Below are 19,100 nucleotides of genomic sequence, written 5' to 3' on the forward strand. Positions count from 1 at the left end.
TAACCATTAACCATTATTTCCCACTGTAGAAGGCCAATACGAGTTCCGGAGGCACATCAAAAAATAAGGACCAATCAAAAACATTTCAGGGAAATCTTATACCTACCCCAATCGTGCAACCTACTGTAAGCAGAGCTTCAACATGTTCCTGAAACTCCACAAGCTCACAAGCTTTCGTCTTACAACTGATTTCCCCAATGTGCCTGTTTAAAACCATGCCAAACAAATTCTCTCTTCCTAGTTTGACTAGAATCTCAAACAAATTTCTTACACTTTCCTTTTCTTATCCATGACACTAATAATTCTTCAATGCACTTCCACCATTCCTGTCCTATTATATTACCATCAGACTTCTTGCTTGTCACTGCAGATGCGATGTCCCTCTACTTCATCTCCGTGTCCTTGAGTTTGCTGACAAGGAACATGAACTTTCCAAGAACCATATCTACAACCTATAATTATTTATCCTCTCAAGGTCACACCTATAGAATTGTCACTGATATTTGCATTTTCCTCCTCCTAATTTCAACATGATTATGGGCCACCTACAGGAATACTCCTTATCTATGTAATGTCTCCAAATATTTGCTTGCTTCAGTAACATATTCATGTGCTGAACCCGAGGCATGGATAGCCTCTGTCTTTGCTCCATTACCACAATTTTTCAAATCCACTTTAGCTGATCTTTCTCAACTTGACAAACTATTTTCTAGGATATTGATCTCCTCTTTTCTGATGGCTTCACTAACACCTCTGCCCACATCTAACAATATCATGAAAAGTAAAGTTGCTACTCTCACTATATAGCAAAGATGTTGAGTTGCAGGTAGGCACAACAGAAAGACTCTCACAATTAAAGCTATCAGCCACTAAGTCCTTCATCAACAATAGACTCTCTCTCTCTCTCTCTCTCTCTCTCTCTCTCTCTCTCTCTCTCTCCTCTCTCTCCCCCCCCCTCCCTCCTCCACCTCCTCACTCACTCACTCACTCACTCACTCACTCACTCACTCACTCACTCACTCACTCTCTCTCTCTCTCTCTCTCTCTCTCTCTCTCTCTCTCTCTCTCTCTCTCTCTCTCCCCCCCCCCCCCCTCCCTCCTCCACCACCTCATGTAAACACAACCCATACAGGCAACTGAAACCACACTAATCCACATCTAATACACCAAGGGTCCACAGTACTTCCACTTTGACAGCTGTTACCCATTCCAAATCACAAAGACCCTCTCCTTTCCAGCCTTAGTATTGTAGTTCCCTTTTCCACAACCTCTCCCCCCCCCCTAAAAAAAAAGTCCTCTTGTGCTCTATCCCCATTATTATTTCTGGTTTTGTACTTAAAGCCACCTAGCTTCCCTCATTTGTATTCGCAATACTTTACGTTGTCTTATACAATCACCCCTCTTATTTGCAAAAATTTTTTCTTCTTCTGTTACCACAAAAGGACTAGATAGAGGGTGACAGCTCACTTTGAAGTTAGTACAATTTTCTATGCTATTATGTGTGCCTGCATGCCACAAACTGATCAACCACAGGTGAGTCACCATTCTTTATCATAATGAAATGGTGGATGGGTTTCTCATGATCACGAAATACCCAAACAGTGGAGGAGGTTCATCAATTACACTTCTATCTAAAAAGTAGCACTAAGCTTCATAAACAGTAACAGAAATTGAGAATTATTAGGAAATTACTTTATTAATCTGAAATTTACAAGTTTTTCTGTGGACTGTTATGAACTGAGTCAGTTTCTTTTTCTTTAGTTTTGAACTGTAAAGTTGTCCTTAATATTGATTATTTTTAACACCACAGTGCCTTAATAGGCATGATCTTACTGGAAGTTATGTTATGTTGCTTTCCAGGGCCTCTGTACTGACTTACCAGTAGGACAGGGTGACTACAGTATAATGTGGACTCCAGACCACTGTGCAGCCTGCAATTTCTTTCATTTTCACAAATCACAGCAAGAGGTACAGCAATAAACAAAAAACAAAGAAAAATCCTTCGACTGAGTAATGAGCCCTGGACCTTCAGGTGCGTGCTCTGACACTCACTCAGTACACTGAAGCCTCGGAGAATACTGCGCTGAAGTTGACAATACCTATATAAGACAACAAGTGTCTGGTGCAGTTGTTAGATCACTTACTGCTGCTACAATGGCAAGTTATCAAGATAAGTGAGTTTGAATGTGGTGATATAGTTGGCGCACGAGCGATAGGATATAACATCTCTGAGGTAGCGATGAAGTGGCAATTTTCCCGTACTACAATTTTAAGAGTGTACCACGAGTATCAGGAATCCAGTAAAACATCAAATCTCCAACATCGCTGCGGCCAGAACACTGAAAGAACGGGACCAACAACGACTGAAGAGAATTGTTCAACGTGACTGATCACAGGCATCCATTGATGTCCATTGTGCATTCCAACAGACTTCGGCAATTCCAGCAGGATAACGCAACGCTACACACGTCCAGAATTGTTACAGAGTGACTCCAGGAACGTTCTTCCGAGTTTAGACATTTCCGCTGGCCACCAAACTCCCCAGGCATGAGCATTATAGAGCATCTCTAGGATGACTTGCAATGCGCTGTTCAGAAGAGGTCTCCTACCACTCATCCTATCACGGATTTATGAACAGCACTGCAAGATTCATGGTGACAGTTCCCTCCAGCACTACTTCAGACATCAGTCGAATCCATGCCACGTCATGTTGCGGCACTTATGCATGCTCGCAGGGGTGTTACACGATATTAGGCAGGTGTACCAGTTTCTTTGGCTCTTCAGTGTATAACATATTAAAATGTCAATTCATGATCACATTTATAAATAATATTATATTTTTATTCTTGTAATTACAGTGCCACTAATACATCACCTTTTTAATACTTGTCTCCTACCATACAAATTGACATACAGTGTTCTCCAAGCCACTCACAATATGTCCTTACAGATTGCTTTATAAGTGAATGCAAATGTGAAATAGGGTGCTGTATTATGCAGCCAGTAAGCATCAACATTTGTCTCATTCAGATGGCATTAAACTTTACTGCTTTAAATTACTAAAAACTTTTTTTTTCCATTTCTCAGTTATTTGTGTTTGTTTCAAGAGGTTATAACAATCTTTAGGCACTTATTTCACATTTAACCTACCGCTCTAAAATATAGTCTATCAGTTAATTCATAATAAAGTGTAACACAACATACTAACCTGTCACAAAGAAAAAAATATGCCATAATAATCCCCATGCGTGCAAGTGATGTGACTATTATGTACAAATCAGATTCAGCGGCAGCAACTTTTGCACTCTGTTCATTTAGCGGAGTGTAAGTAACTGGCGGTGAACTTTTCAACTGACGCAGCCACCGACGTGTCATTAATCCCAGACCAATAATGAAACTAAAAACACCATATAAAATCAATTAAAATGTTATAGGTAGCAATGGTTATTATGAATGGTAAAAAAAATAGGTTTTATGTCCTTAGTAAGACAAAGTAATTATGAACCATTTCTTTACCTTCCATGTAAAACAGACACCAAAAAATTACAATAGTTATGACAATATCAATTATCTTTTTGCAATAAATATTATTATGCAACATTAAAATAATTATTTATATAAGAAGGCTCCCCCTACGCAGTTAGCAAAGTGAGCATCACCTTACATCATGGGAGAGGGAAAAAGAGGCAGTTGGCAGAAAAGTTGCCTGTGTGGCAAAGCAAACATGCCAAGTGTCACACGAACAAGTAGGAATGAATTATTAATGGTATAAAGGAAATAGCTAATTGTTGGTACAGCTGCTGTACAGAATACACGTATCAGCAGGGCAAGAACTCTGAAACCAGTCTCATTCCTCAGCAGGTTTAATATTTCAGTATTGTAATCTCCTTATGGACTTAGTGTACTTTTCATGGTGACTGGTATTTCTTCACCTAACAGATCCTTTATAAAAAGCAAGTAAAATTTTATCAAAAATTAATTTCTACAAATAGACTGTCACAAACTTAAGACAAAAATGGTAAATGCAATTCCAACCTGCACAAGGGCTAATTGTGGGCTGAAAGTAAATCAATAAATGAAACAACACTGTAAATTTTAGGAATTTACATGACAAGAACCTGAAATGGAAGTCACATATTACAGATCATCTTAAACATCCAGGCATTTTCAAATTTTGCATTATGGATAAAAGCAGATTTTAAAGATGAAAATGTGAAAAAGTTCAGTTACATTTTCAATTTTCATTCACTTAAGTCCCACAGCATCATATTATGGGACAGCTCATCGTGCAAGAAAGTGTTCATCATACAAAAGCAAGTAATAAACATAATATTTTGTCTCCCTTCTAGGACCTCTTGTAAACAGTTCTTACTGTATGATCTCTCAAGTTTTCTTGGTGCAATTAATTAATGGTGAGTTTCCAGACATTCTGCTTGCAGAACAACTGGAAGGAAACCATTAAGTTCTTTCAATAGTTGGGTATACTGACAACTGCCTCACATTACATTTACTGTCTTATAATGTTTGTTTTCCATAATCATCATAATTCAAAAACAATAACAACATTCATAAATAGAATAGTACAAGGGGAAATGACTTGCAATAATCACCACTCAGCCTTAGTGTTGCACAGAAAAAATGTGAGATATTCAGCCATAAAAATATCTTTGACCACCTACCCAGTATTGGAAGGAATTTCACAGATAATAAGATTAATTTCAAAGCAAAATAAAATGACATCTGTATGATAAATCAACTTACTCCTAAAAATTTATGAGTACATGATAATATGGCACATGTGATACATATCAGTCCCTCGTTTCAATGAAAATTCACGTAAAATTATGGGAAACAAGAAAAGAAGAATTTTGAGCTCCAGGATCAGTGAACTTGTCTTCATGTTTGAAATTATGCATGACAATGACTCCAGTCAGATGGATGAAAGTGAGATAAAACTGAGGCACCTAAAAGCTGTAGCCCATCACTGAAAAATACAACACGAAGTTTCATCATAGTCATTACAACCAAAATGATGTGAGTAAAAGAAGAGTATATGGACTGGAGACCTAATTAGTTTAAACAGTCCGGATTTGGTTGAATATTGTAAGGAGGTTGCACTGACAATCCACTAACAGATATTTAAGCATTTGGGAATGGATGTGGTCTGGACCAGGGGATGTGTCAGGACAGTCAAAAGGACACTGAGAAATTTCGAGTCACTGAAGGAAGCATTACATGGCTCAGGGTAGCGTGGAGCAAAAGACAGGTGTTGTCGTTTCACCAACTGTTTGAGGTGAGAAAAGGCGGGGCGGTAAATTTCAGATGCAGAGGTGCGAGCAAATACTCAGCAGGAAGCTCTGTGATTATGTCTGAATCGGCAGAAACAATTCCATGTGTAGAAATTCCAGGTACACCTGCAGGGGTCTGACAGCCATAAAGTCGTCAGAGCATGGTCCAAACCTGGGAAGGAGACATTTGTGTTCCAATGGTGGAGACATAATGTTCCCAACACTCCTGCTTCCACTGTCTGATGAGTAGGTGGATCTGAGCACAGAGCCATTTAAAGGCAACGGGGCTCTCCAGGGGCTGGTGGCTCTTACGATGTTCGAGGGCCTGCCTACAGCTTCTAATGACCACAGCAATCTCCAGTGACTATTATGGCACTGACTTGTACCAAAGGCAACCTGAGGAAAAAGGGATTGCTGGTAGAATGAAATTTTCACTCTACAGCAGAGTGTGCGCTGATATGAAACTTCCTGGCAGATTAAAACTGTGTGCCGGACCGAGGCGAGGTACTGGCAGAAGTAAAAGCTGTGAGGACGGGGTGCGAGTCGTGCTTGAATAGCTCAGTTGGTAGAGCACTTGCCCACGAAAGGCAAAGGTCCCGATTTCGAGTCTCGGTCCAGCACACAGTTTTAATCTGCCATAAAGTTTCAAGGGATTGCTGATTCAGCTGCAGCAATGGTAGTAGTGATGGTGCCGATCACCTCATCCATGTTGCCATGCAACAGAGATTCAACAGTGGTAACAGAGGTGAAAGCATCCCAGTCAGCCTTGGGAAGAGTCCATCTGAGCAAGCGTCCAGAGGAGGGATGCTGGGGGAGATACAGGAAGACTGGAAAGTGGTTACCACCACACAAATTGACGTGAACTCTCCAGCTGATAGATGGGAGAAGGCCTGAACTGCAAAACAAGAGATCAATGGCCAAGTACGTACCATGTGTCACACGGAAATGTGTGGGGCACCTGTGTTTAGGAGACAATGGTCGAGTCTAGTTAGTAGGTCCTTGACACCTTTACCATGGACAGTTAGCTTCGTTCAACTCCACAAAGTGTTATGGACGTTACAATCAATTAGAAGCAGAAAAGGTGGAGAGAGTTGGGAAACTAGTATAGCCAGTACATGGAGTGTTGCTTCACCATCTGAAGGGTGGTAGGCATTACAGACTGTAATTTCCAGTGTTGTACTCACAGCTTCTAAAGGTGTTTGAAGGGGCACAGGTTTGCTACAGACAGAGGTAAGGACATAGACACCAACTCCACCTGACAGTCTGGCACAGTCAGTACAGTTTTTGTCGTACTCCCAACAGCCACAAAGGGCGGGGGTCCGCACTGCAGGAAATCGGGTTTCCTGAAGAGCAATGCAATAAGCAAGTGTAACGTTTAAGAGTTATTATAACTCAGCCAGGCAGGAGAAAAAACCACCACAGTTCCACTGGAGGATGCCGCTTTCTGGAGTCGGGGAAGGCACGTAGTGACCAAGGAGGAAGATTACACCTCAACATCATCTGCTGCCACTGGTTGAGTATTGGGATCCATTGCCACTGTGGGTGAGTAGTTGGAAAGATCCATGTCCTCTGGGGATGCTAAAATCGCCACCTTGAACTCAGTTGCAGAACCGGTAGGGACTGGTGGTGCAGGGGCCACTGGAGGGTCCTATTTCTAAGCAGACTACTACTTCATTTGCTTGCCCTCTTGCTTCTCTCTAGGAGCTTGCTGGGAGGACTTCTCTGAAGTAGCTTCAGGCATGGAAGAAGACCGTAAAGCTGTTCATCCAGCAGTTTGTGGCCCCTTTAGCCACTGGCGAGTGTCCACTGTGGCATTAGTGTAGATCTTGGAAGTGAAAGTCCCAAGTGACCCATTCTATGCGAGGGGAGCCTCTCTGGCTTTGGAGAAGGAATCAATGTCCCCTATGTTTAGGGGGATATTGTTCCCGAAGTAGGTGCTTTGGGAGCAACAGAAGAAGAGGTGCCTCCAACCACCAAGGGGGTGGATGAATTAGGGCAGCCCAGAGAGCCTGCTGTATGTGGCAGAGTGTGGAGGTACCAGCACTTGTGAGGGTGATGTCGAGGAAATGGGGTGCAACCACTTAAATTTACATTTAACCTCTTGGTAAGTCAGCTGGTCCAGGGTCCTGTACTCCATAATTTTTCACTCCTTTTGGAATACTGTGCAGTCTGCCAAGCAGATGGAGTGGTACTCTCCACAGTTGACACAAGTGGGAGGAGGTGCACGTGGAGTATTTTGATGCAGTGGACGTCCACAGTCTCAACAAGTGGCAATGGAATTGCACCGGGAAGACATGTGCCCGAATTTCCAGTACTTAAAACACCACACAGGGGGAGGGACATATAGTTTGACATCACAGCAGTAAACCATCACCTTGACCTTTTCAGGCAATGAATCACCCTCAAAGGCCAAGATGAACGCACCGGTACAAATCTTATTGTCTTTCGATACCATGTAGACGCGCCGGATGTGCTGAACACCCTGCTATTCTAAACTCTCATGGAGCTTGTCAACGGACTGCAACAGGAGGTCGCGATGGAAAATAATCGCCTGAACCATGTCGAGTCTTTTATAGTGAGTGATGGAAATGGGAATATCACCCAGCTGGGCATAGGCAAGTAACCCCTGGGTCTGGACCAGCGATGGTGTCTCAATCGAGACTGACAAATTTCTCATTTTGGACAGAGCTGTCACTTCCCGAAACTTATCCTCCAAATGTTCAACAAAAAATAGAGGCTTTGTATCTAGGAAGGAGTCCCCATCTGTTCTGCTACAGACTAAATACCAAGGCAAATGTGGCTCTCTTCTTTCTGTAGCCCTACATTCCTCCCATTATGTTGAAAGGGAGGGGAAACAATTTAGAGTCATACCTGAGAGCATTACATTCGATCTTTCCCTTCTCAGAGACAACTGGTGCCTTTCAGACGCCAGCAAGAGATGACTTGGTCTGCCTCATTGCGGGTCACTCCGATCAGAGCCTCTCTCCATAAGTGCCTCGCAGCCACAGCAAAGGCCACCTGGCATGATGACTGTTGCTGGGAGTCCTGATGCCCCAAGAAGATGGGCATCTACTCCTCGGCATACATGTTGAGTTTGCAGTTCAGGCATCAGCAGTGCAATCCCTATGTTGTCAGGGAGTTACCACCAAATGGGTACATAATGGCCCCACCACAAAGGACTGGCTATTGAGCTGAATATTGGGTGTGGTGAAATACAATATCGTCATGGGAGCAAAAGAGGACAGGAGCAAATGGAAGAAGGGGATGTAACCCGGAAGGCGCCCTTGCCGAAATAGCTGAACTGTGGATGGAGTCGCAGATCCATGACAATAAGAGGCGCAGAAGAGCTACCAGCATGATGGATATCTGACGCACTGCATAAGGCATCCTTCCCCATATGGCCAGCACGATGAAAAATTTGGAAACATGGATGTCAAACCTGGAAAGGTTAAGCAGAAAGGTTGTAAACTCCTTTTAGTCACCTCTTATGACAGGCAGGAATACCTCAGACCTATTCTAATCCCTGGACCCACAGGGGTGGTGGGATGACTGACAGGTCAAGTGTGAGCTTTTTCCATAAACATACTGTCAATGCATCAGTATGCAAGAAAGGACAGCATTTGTAGGGGAGAGATACGTTAGCTGCAGAAACATCATCAATACAGTTACTTCACAGATTTGTACAATCATAGTGAACCATTACCAGTGACACTTGTGAGCCAATACAGGGTTTCGATGGCAGGAATAATTCTCCTGACCAAAAAATCTGTACAGACTACTACTTCACCTGCAGTCAATAATGGAGGAGTTTATTACTCAACAGCTGAAATTGAAATTTGGATAAGTTCCCATGGGACCAAACTGTTGAGGTCATCAGTCCCTAGGCTTATACACTACTTAATCCAACTTACACTAAAAAAAAAAAAAAACACACACACACACACACACACACACACACACACACACACACACACACACACACGAGTGCGCGTTCGCTCGCACGCCCGAGGGAGGACTCGAACCTCCGACAGGGGGGAGCCGCGCAAACCATGTGGCAATGCACCTCAGACTACGTGGCTACTCCACATCACTCAACAGTTGAACGATGACATTATTAAAGAGAATGATAGCAGCTGAGGCCAGTTGTTGTCATCATGCCCAAACGAAAATCATTAGATGAGATAAGAAAATACAGGTTCTGTCACAACTACGGTTACTTAAATATTATATTTATATTACTATTATGGATATATGAGGCCTCTTTAAAAAATTCCAAAACATTTGTAAAATCGTACCAATATTGTGTTGGAGCAAAATGCAGTTGGTATTCCTGTACAAGCCTGTGTTTAATGTGTAACTGCCTGAATTTTCATTGTTGTATGTCTGTTATTGTTCAGTGCTGTATTGAGTTGAATGTCATGTCATACAGTTTGCCATCTCAAAATTTGCAGAGTTAGAGGAGCAACAAGTCTACATTAAATGTTTTGTGAAACTCAAGTATGCCTCCACACTTCCGCCTTGACTTACATCTCTGCCCATACTCTTTGCCTTTAAATATGTCTGCTTGTGTCTGTGTATGTATGGATGGATATTTTTCCCATGTGGAAGTTTCTTTCTATTTTATTTACATCATCATTAATTTAAATCTTTACAGAGATAGACAAAATGATGCAGGAAGCCTACTGTGATGAGTGATTATGCCGTACTCAGTATTGTGAATGGTTTACATGGTTTCAAATACCCTTAAAAATTATTTCACGATACATTTTTAAGGGTATTTGAAAATTGTTTTCCCAAGAAAATAGTGAAACATAATTCCAAGAAAACATATAAAATACCTTGGCTAACTAAAGGAATAAGAATATCTTGCAGCTGTAAAAGAGAACTGTATCTAACAGCAAGAGGGAGTACTGACCCCGAAATTGTTCAATATTATAAAAACTATTGTGCAGTACTAGGAAAAGTTATTAAAAAGTCCAGAAGCATGTGTATCATGTCTGAGATCAGTAACTCTGATAATAAAATTAAAGCAATTTGGAATATTATTGAGAGGGAAACAGGGCAACCAAGAGCACGGGCAGACTTAAGTGCCATAAAACTTAATGACAAGTGCACTAACAATCAATCTGAAATTGGAAATATTTTCAATAATCATTTTTTATATGTTGTGGAGAAAATAGGATCTAGATCTTCACTAGAAGAGGCAATGCTTCTAATAGAAGAGGCCATACCTGTGCAGTTTGAAACAACTGTATTTCCACCAACCTCTCCTTCTGAAATCAGTAAAATAATGAACTCACTGAAAAGTAAAAGCTCCTACGGAATTGATGGCATTTCCAGCAAGATCCTTAAAGCTTGTTCCCCACAGATAAGTAGGATTCTCAGCCACATATGTAATAACTCTTTGGAGCAGGGTGTTTTACCCGATAGACTGAAATATGCCATTGTAAAACCATTGCACAAAAAGGGGGATACGTCGGATGTCAAGAACTATCACCCAATCTCTCTTCTGACAGCGCTATCAAAAATTTTTGAGAAAGTAATGTATTCAAGAGTAGCCTCCCATATTTGTAAAAATAAAGTACTAACAAAATGTCAGTTTGGTTTTCAGAAAGGCTTTTCAACAGAAAATGCTATATACGCTTTCACTGATCAAATATTAAATGCTCTGAATAACCGGACATCACCCATTGGTATTTTTTATGATCTCTCAAAGGCCTTTGACTGTGTAAATCACGGAATTCTTTTAGATAAGCTAAATCATTATGGTTTGAGGGGGGGGGGGCAGTGCACAAATGGTTTAATTCGTACTTAACTGGAAGAATGCAGAAAGTTGAAATAAGTGGTTCATGTAATGTTAATACAACAGCTGATTCCTCAAACTGGGGGGCTATCAAGTACGGGGTCCTACAGGGTTCGGTCTTAGGTCCTTTACTGTTCTTGATATACAGGGTGATTCAAAAAGAATACTACAACTTTAAAAATGTGTATTTAACGAAAGAAACATAATATAACCTTCTGTTATACAGCATTACAAAGAGTATTTAAAAAGGTTTTTTTTCACTCAAAAACAAGTTCAGAGATGTTCAATATGGCCCCCTCCAGACACTCGAGCAATATCAACTCGATACTCCAACTTGTTCCACACTCTCTGTAGCATATCAGGCGTAACAGTTTGGATAGCTGCTGTTATTTCTCGTTTCAAATCATCAATGGTGGCTGGGAGAGGTGGCCGAAACACCATATCTTTAACATACCCCCATAAGAAAAAATCGCAGGGGGTAAGATCAGGGCTTCTTGGAGGCCAGTGATGAAGTGCTCTGTCATGGGCTGCCTGGCGGCCGATCCATCGCCTCGGGTAGTTGACGTTCAGGTAGTTACGGACAGATAAGTGCCAATGTGGTGGCGCTCCATCCTGCTGAAATATGAATTGTTGTGCTTCTTGTTCGAGCTGAGGGAACAGCCAATTCTCTAACATCTCCAGATACTGTAGTCCAGTTACAGTAGCATCTTTGAAGATAAAGGGACCAAAAACTTTATTGGCTGAAATGGCACAGAAAACGTTCACCTTAGGCGAGTCACGGTCATACTGAGTTGCTTCCCGCAGATTCTCAGTGCCCCATATACAGACATTGTGACAGTTAACTTTCCCGTTAGTGTGGAAAGTTGCTTCATCGCTAAACACAATCTTTGAAATGAAAGATTCATCTGTTTCCATTTGAGCAAGGATAAAATCACAGTAATTGATTCTTTTAATCTTATCAGCTGCAGACAGTGCTTGAACCAATTTCAGACGATAAAGTTTTATAACTAACCTTTTTCGTAGGACTCTCCATACAGTTGATTGTGGAATTTGCAGCTCTCAGCTAGCCCTGCGAGTCGATTTTCCTGGGCTGCGAACAAATGCTTGCTGGATGCGTGCTACATTTTCATCACTCGTTCTCGGCCGTCCAGAACTTTTCCCTTTGCACAAACACCCATTCTCTGTAAACTGTTTACACCAACGTTTAATACACCACCTATCAGGAGGTTTAACACCATACTTCGTTCGAAATGCACGCTGAACAACTGTCGTCGATTCACTTCTGCCGTACTCAATAACACAAAAAGCTTTCTGTTGAGCGGTTGCCATCTTAGCATCAACTGACGCCGACGCCTAGTCAACAGCGCCTCAAGCGAACAAATGTACAACTAAATGAAACTTTATAGCTCCCTTAATTTGCCGACAGATAGTGCTTAGCTCTGCCTTTTGTCGTTGCAGAGCTTTAAATTCCTAAAGTTGTGGTATTCTTTTTGAATCATCCTGTACATTAATGACTTACCATCCCATATTCATGAAGATGCAAAGTTAGTCCTTTTTGCTGATGATACAAGTATAGTAATAACATCGAAAAACCAAGAACTAAGTGATGTAATTGTAAATGATGTTTTTCACAAAATTATTAAGTGGTTCTCAGCAAACGGACTAGAAGTCTGTAGCTAAGGTAGAATTTTCAAAATTTTCCACTGATGAGAGGTTAAACTGGGAGCAACACATTGATGGTCTGCTGGAACATCTGAGTTCAGCTATGTATGCTATTAGGGTTATTGCAAATTTTGGTGATAAGAATCTCAGTAAATTAGCTTACTATGCCTACTTTCATTCACTGCTTTCATATGATATCATATTCTGGGGTAATTCATCATTGAGTAGAAAAGTATTCATTGCTCAAAAACGTGTAATCAGAATAATTGCTGGAGCCCACCCACGGTCATCCTGCAGACATCTATTTAAGACATAAATTACCAATATCAGCAGATAAATTTTGACTTAAAGAATATACCAGCCACTTTTCAGTGATCATTGTATGTGTTTTGAGAGGGTTAAAACCATACTAGTGTATGGTCTACTTAGATGACACTGTTCTTACTAGAGATCTGAAAGAGCAGTTGCAGCAGCTGGAAGAACTGTTTACAAGGTTACGTTCAGTGCACTACATACTGGAAAGTTTCATTTTACGTTGGCAGTAGTGGGCTATCTAGGGAATTTAATTCACCATGACAGCATACAGAACAACCCAAGGTTGGTATATGCCGTCCATGGTTTCAATCTGTGAAAAATGTGCATTCATTTTTAGGGTTATGCAATTATTATATGTATCACACATACTGCGCACATTCTCCCCTCCCCTCTTAGTTCAACCCCTCCTTCCCCCATTCCATCCATCTCTTCTGCCACCATGTGTAAGTTTCAACCCTAAATGTCAAGGAAGAAACTAAAAATAAAATATTTTTGGAGAAAATAAGCCACAAACTGATTGAGAGGAGAAATATTACCAGAAATTTAGTTGTACTTACACATAAGACATAGTTAGATGTCATAAACATTTGTTCTAACATATACAACACACTGGCACCTAATGTACTGGTACCATGTTTTGTCTTATTCATTCTCAGATGTCCCTTAAAAGCATCCAAAGCAAGCATGGCTCAGTTAGCAAGCAATGCCTCAGGTCTGCGATTATAAACAGTGGGCAGTCGCTCAATAATCAGTTGCATTGTCATCTAGCGCTTTACTTGGCAAGGAATCACTAAGCCCTTAGGAAAGTTTTCTTTGGGCATAATTTCTCTCTTCACAATGATGTAAGGGGGTAACTTTTCTCCATCAGCTATAACATCACACTTATTAAATTTTTTTCATTCCAGTTCCTCTTAATGGGATACTTTTTGCCCCTTCATGTCTACTGTCATATTATTCAACATGCCAAAAAAATACTGGCATTCTGGCATCATTCTCAATTTGACAAAAAGGGTATGAGTGACGCTTTCACAACTGGATGATGTACCACTGATAGTTAATCAGTTTCTCCTACAAATCTTCTGGCATTCTCTGTGCTAGCATATTATTTTGTCACAGAACATGGCCATTTCTCCACATAGACCAATGAGATCAGTCAAAGTTAGCGCAGAATTCTTCTTGTGGCAGATTTAACACTCTTCTGCTTTAGAAGGCTTTCCTTGGATTATTTCTTACCAGACATGCATCCCATATTTACTCTGATCTTGCACAATGGAAAGAACCTTAGTTTCAAGTTATAGATATTAGCTGCATTTTGGTTCCCTGAATGATTTTCTCATTGAAACTGCCTTCTTCCATTTTTCTCCTGAAGCAACCCAACATCACACATTAGATTCATCCAGTCCATACTTTCTGCAGGGCTCTCTGTCGGTTGAGGTTTTGGCATAAAACACAATTGTGTTTTAAGCTTGCATCGTAACTGTGCCAAATTCCTTGGCTTGATGCTTTTCACTCTACGTGATTGTTCATATTAGCATAAATCAGGCTGTTTTACCATTATCCAACTGAAAATAAATAATGAGCTAACGATACAATACTGGCAAACTTATACAACATTAATGCCAATAAAATATTGGTAAAAGTTTGCACTGTTGCATAATAAAATGCCTTGCTGCCAGTTTTGATTACAGACCATAGTTGTATTGCTGCAAATGAGCATAATTTTAAAACAGCAAGGGTATGTAAATAGACAATGTAGTGAATATAAGCTGCACCTTAACTTCTCGAGTGTGAAATTTGGATAAAAAGTTCACCTTATTTTTGGGCCAATACAGTATCATACATAACTAGTCCATTAACACATTTGTTGAAGGCTGTGAAATTTCAGCCTGCGGCCGACTGTCAATCTACATTCAAGGGATTGAAAATGGCACTAAACAAATAGCCTTGTGTTAATATTTCGGTGATAGGAGCAACCAAGTGGAGCGATGCACTGTGAGTCAGGAAGTAAATGCCAATGAACACACCGTAGTGCATCAAGGCAGTTAAGTGGAATAGAATCACTCAACTACGGAGAAGGTGTTGTTGAGCTTTATCAGTGGAACTAGAACCTTCCACCCTCAGGAGAACTGAGGGATTTCACCATATTGTCAGAAAAATGTTGAGTTATATCTGAAAAAGTCACTACAAGGACTGGGACATTTATCTAGCATGTCAGCATAAGGCCTTCCTGTATGTGGTGGTAGGTGGAAGGGAGATGCTATCACTTTTTGAAATTATTAAACCCACATTTAGGAAAAATGAGGAATCAATACAAAATTCTGCCAGAACATTAAAGGATGTGAGGAAGCGGCTGAAGAAGGCAAATACTAAATCCCTCAAAAGGGAGAAAAGAAGTTACCTGAGTATATGACTGCCAATGGGTCATGTTAGAAAGACCCTATACACCACAGGCAAAACAAAGCAATTTCTTACCCATTACCAGGAGCCATAATGAAGTCATAGAGATGGCAATGCCTGTAAAAGTGAAGTTTCAGCATGAACTTCCACTGTCCACTTAGGAAGCATCAAATCATTCAAGGGTACCCAGGGCACATTACCACAAGTGTCAGTGCCATCACCTATAAGAAAAAAAAGCAAAAAAGTAAAAAAAAAGAGAATCAAGGAGACAGAAGCTAGAACGCAGAATGGACAAGCAGTGTCGTATGCATTTGGGTTGCACCTGTGAGTTTAGGGTCATACAATACATAGAACAGCTTTGTGGTAAACGTGTAAAACCTATTTCATTATACTAGTTTAATGAAGCTATTATAATTTGTTAGTATGGGGTAATTTCTTTTACAATTGTTGTTACAATTTCTTGTGATGGGATTGACAGACAGTATGGCGTGTAATTGGAATGCTACGGTAATGGGATGCTCTGTATGATTATGAATTATGTATAAGCCTCCCTCATGGGGAGGCTACCATACAGGACAACAATGATGTGTGCAGTAATTTCGATGGCACTACAGTTCTTCAGAGGAGTAATAGTGCACACAGTATAGGATGAGCAACTCCATGAATGAGTGCTGTTTTCCAGGGCGGAGGACGCTGTGTTCTGCTGTGGATGATGAGACTAGTAAGGAATGAGATATGGAGGCTGAAAGAGGAATTCCCAAGAATGCATCTTAAAGCCAGACGCAAGGGAGTATTAAGAGAGATTCAACGAAAGTATTACGGTTTGCGGCTCTCCTACAAATGGCTACAAGTGCAGTTGCACCAAGTAACAGATTCAGCACCACACTTATTACTGTGTCAAAAGATAGGGGCAGCTAAACACAGGCGGGAAATTATTGAATACAATATTCAGAAAGGCAGATACTGATGATATGAGGGAATTTAGGTGCATGTAGGGACAAGTGTAAAAAATAATGAACAGCAACAAGGCAGATATGGACCGGCATCTCACACAATTGATAAATCTAGAGCAAGGCATATTTAACAAGACTAAGACAGAATGGGTATTAACTACTGAACTAATGGGATATATGAGGAAAACCACAGGCAGTCAGTCAAGATCTGGACACAATACAAACCCAACTAAGTTTACTAGATGTGAGACTTGCCATAACAAGACTTCTTTCACTAGTGGATAGCAACAGAATGCAAGAGCGGAAGTGACGTCATTACAAGAAGCGGTCCACTATAATGTATATGGAGAACTGAGTCCTACACTGTTACCACCAAGGCAGTTCTTAGCTGGTCTGCAAAGGATGCAGAAGGAACTAACAGTAGATCTACAGTATATGGTGAAACTTACAGAACACAGCTCGTCATTCATTGCTTTACTACATGTCAACAGTTGAATTCAACACCTACAGAGCCAGACTTCATACATAAATCTAATTCCCATTAGCAAGTAGCGATGCACATTACAAGTTTTTTACGATCCATCCATATCCAGAAATATGAGAAAATATGAAGAAATATATGCAGGTGAAGACAATGGACATATTGTTAATCTCTACAGATGCTATGTGCTGATGTTGATGCATGAGCTCTGCTTATACTAAAAAGAAAGAATTACCATGCCCAGCCTATAAGGTACAGATTGACATGCAAGCATGCAAGATACAGTTATTCTTATGTAAAACAGATGCTAAAGAAATATTCTGATGCTGCTCTTTTTTAATTCTGAAGGGTTGGTATGCAGTGGATTTACTCTGTGTTTGCTCTGGAGAAGCCACACCCATGCCCGAGGGAGGACTCGAATCTCTAATGGGGCAGCCGCACAGACCAAGTGGGATGTTAATTAATGCTACAACCTGTGTTATAGCAGGGACTACACATTCAAGCTCCCAGCTACTATCACTGGGACAACTATAATGAATCTGACAGAGCCTTCACTGTACTGACTGGAGAAATCATTAGATGTATTCCTGACTCAGAACCTACCTTATTTAAAGGACATCCTAATACCACACCACCTCCATTCACTGGATGAACTAATAGCCATACGGAAAGGTTGTATTACTGCTGAGCAAATTTTGTCGCATGTGCTGTAGTAAAATAAGGAACAGTGCAATAGGATTATGACCATAAGTGTCTCAATATCTGGTACCACTGTGGTTCTGACCCTGCTTTGTGTAATCTGTGTCTACTTCAAGTGGAAAACCACCAGTGCTATCCAGCTTCCTGTGCACCAGTTGGCAACAGACTCTGCTAACCATAGAAAATAACGTTTAGTTAAGCAACAGCCAATGAATAATGTGGTTTGTGCTAAGAATTGGAGTAATAGTGTAAGAGGAAAAATGTTTTATAAATTAACATAGAAATAAAAGATATGTTAGGGTGTTTGCTGCCCAAAAATAATTAGGTCACAATCCAGAGACCAGACTTCCTCAGAGATGCACCAGCAGCCACCTACAATAGAGGCAATAGCCTCCCGTCTGCTGAAATCCTGTCTCCGTATCACTGTTAAAAGGAATGTTTTATTAATGGCTTGCTTATCAGTTCCAGTCACCACAATCTCTTCAGCACACATCCAGACAAGGAAGTGGCACCATTTCCTGAACTACAAATGGCCAATTCCTCCACCACTGTTTGGGGTCAACTTCCAGTTCCAACAAATAGGCCTTCCCTTCAGTGCTAACGGAGAGAGGAAATTTCTACATTACTTTCATCAAACTAGTCTTGCCTTTCTTCTTTCTGAAGCCAAGAATCTTATCTATGGTTCTACACTGATATTTGACAAAGTGATCAATTTTTTGATCCGTCCAGCAGTCATCAGTGTACTGTGCAGCATTTGTAATGAGGACATCTTGCTCATTGCTTTGCCATATTTTGAAACATCTGCATCTACATCTACATGGATACTCTGGCAAATCACATTTAAGTCCTGGTAGAGGGTTCATCGTACCACCTTCACAATTCTCTTTTATTCCAATCATGTATAGCGTGTTGAAAAAATGAACACCTATATCTTTCTGTACAAACTCTGATTTCCTTATTTTATTATGATGATTATTTCTACCTATATTGGTCAGCAACAGCAATATTTGGAGGCAAAAGTTGGTGATTCAAATTTCATGAGAAGATTCTGCTGCAATAAAAAACAGTTTTATTTTAATGATGCCCACCCCAAATCCTGTATCATTTCATTGACACACTCCCCCTCATTTCACGATGATACAAAATGTGCTGTCGTTTTTTGAACTTTTTTGGTGTGCTCCATCAATCCTACCTGGTAATTGTCCCACACCATACAGCAGTATTCTAAAAGAGGACGGCAATGCTTAGTGTAGGCAGTCTCTTAAGTAGATCTGTTACATTTTATAAGAGCCCCACCAATAAAGTGCAGTCTTTGGTTAGCCTCCCTGCAACATTTTCTGTGTATTCTTTCCAATTTAAGTTGTTCGTGATTGTAATTTATGGGTATCTGGTTGAAATTACAGCCTTTAGATTTGACTGATTTATCACGTAACCGCAGTTTAACTGATTTCTCTTAGCACTCATGTGGATGACCTCACACTTTTCGTTATTTAGGGCCCAAT

The 19,100-nt window shown here is 40.6% G+C and overlaps 1 protein-coding gene across 2 annotated transcripts in view; it reads right to left on the minus strand.

The window, feature by feature from the left end:
- LOC126354192 (N-acetylneuraminate 9-O-acetyltransferase) overlaps positions 1–19,100 on the minus strand; it is a 254,852-nt gene that overhangs the window by 116,689 nt on the left and 119,063 nt on the right. Inside the window, exon 8 of one of the 2 annotated variants that reach the window (XM_050003646.1) lies at positions 3,209–3,397. The exons of the other annotated variant lie outside the window; for it this stretch is intronic. Coding sequence (XP_049859603.1) covers positions 3,209–3,397 — 189 coding nt within the window. The remainder of the gene's footprint in view (positions 1–3,208; positions 3,398–19,100) is intronic. 2 annotated transcript variants of the gene reach the window in all.

The sequence above is a fragment of the Schistocerca gregaria genome, chromosome 3 (genome assembly GCF_023897955.1).
Source record: "Schistocerca gregaria isolate iqSchGreg1 chromosome 3, iqSchGreg1.2, whole genome shotgun sequence".
NCBI classification, from domain to species: domain Eukaryota; kingdom Metazoa; phylum Arthropoda; class Insecta; order Orthoptera; family Acrididae; genus Schistocerca; species Schistocerca gregaria.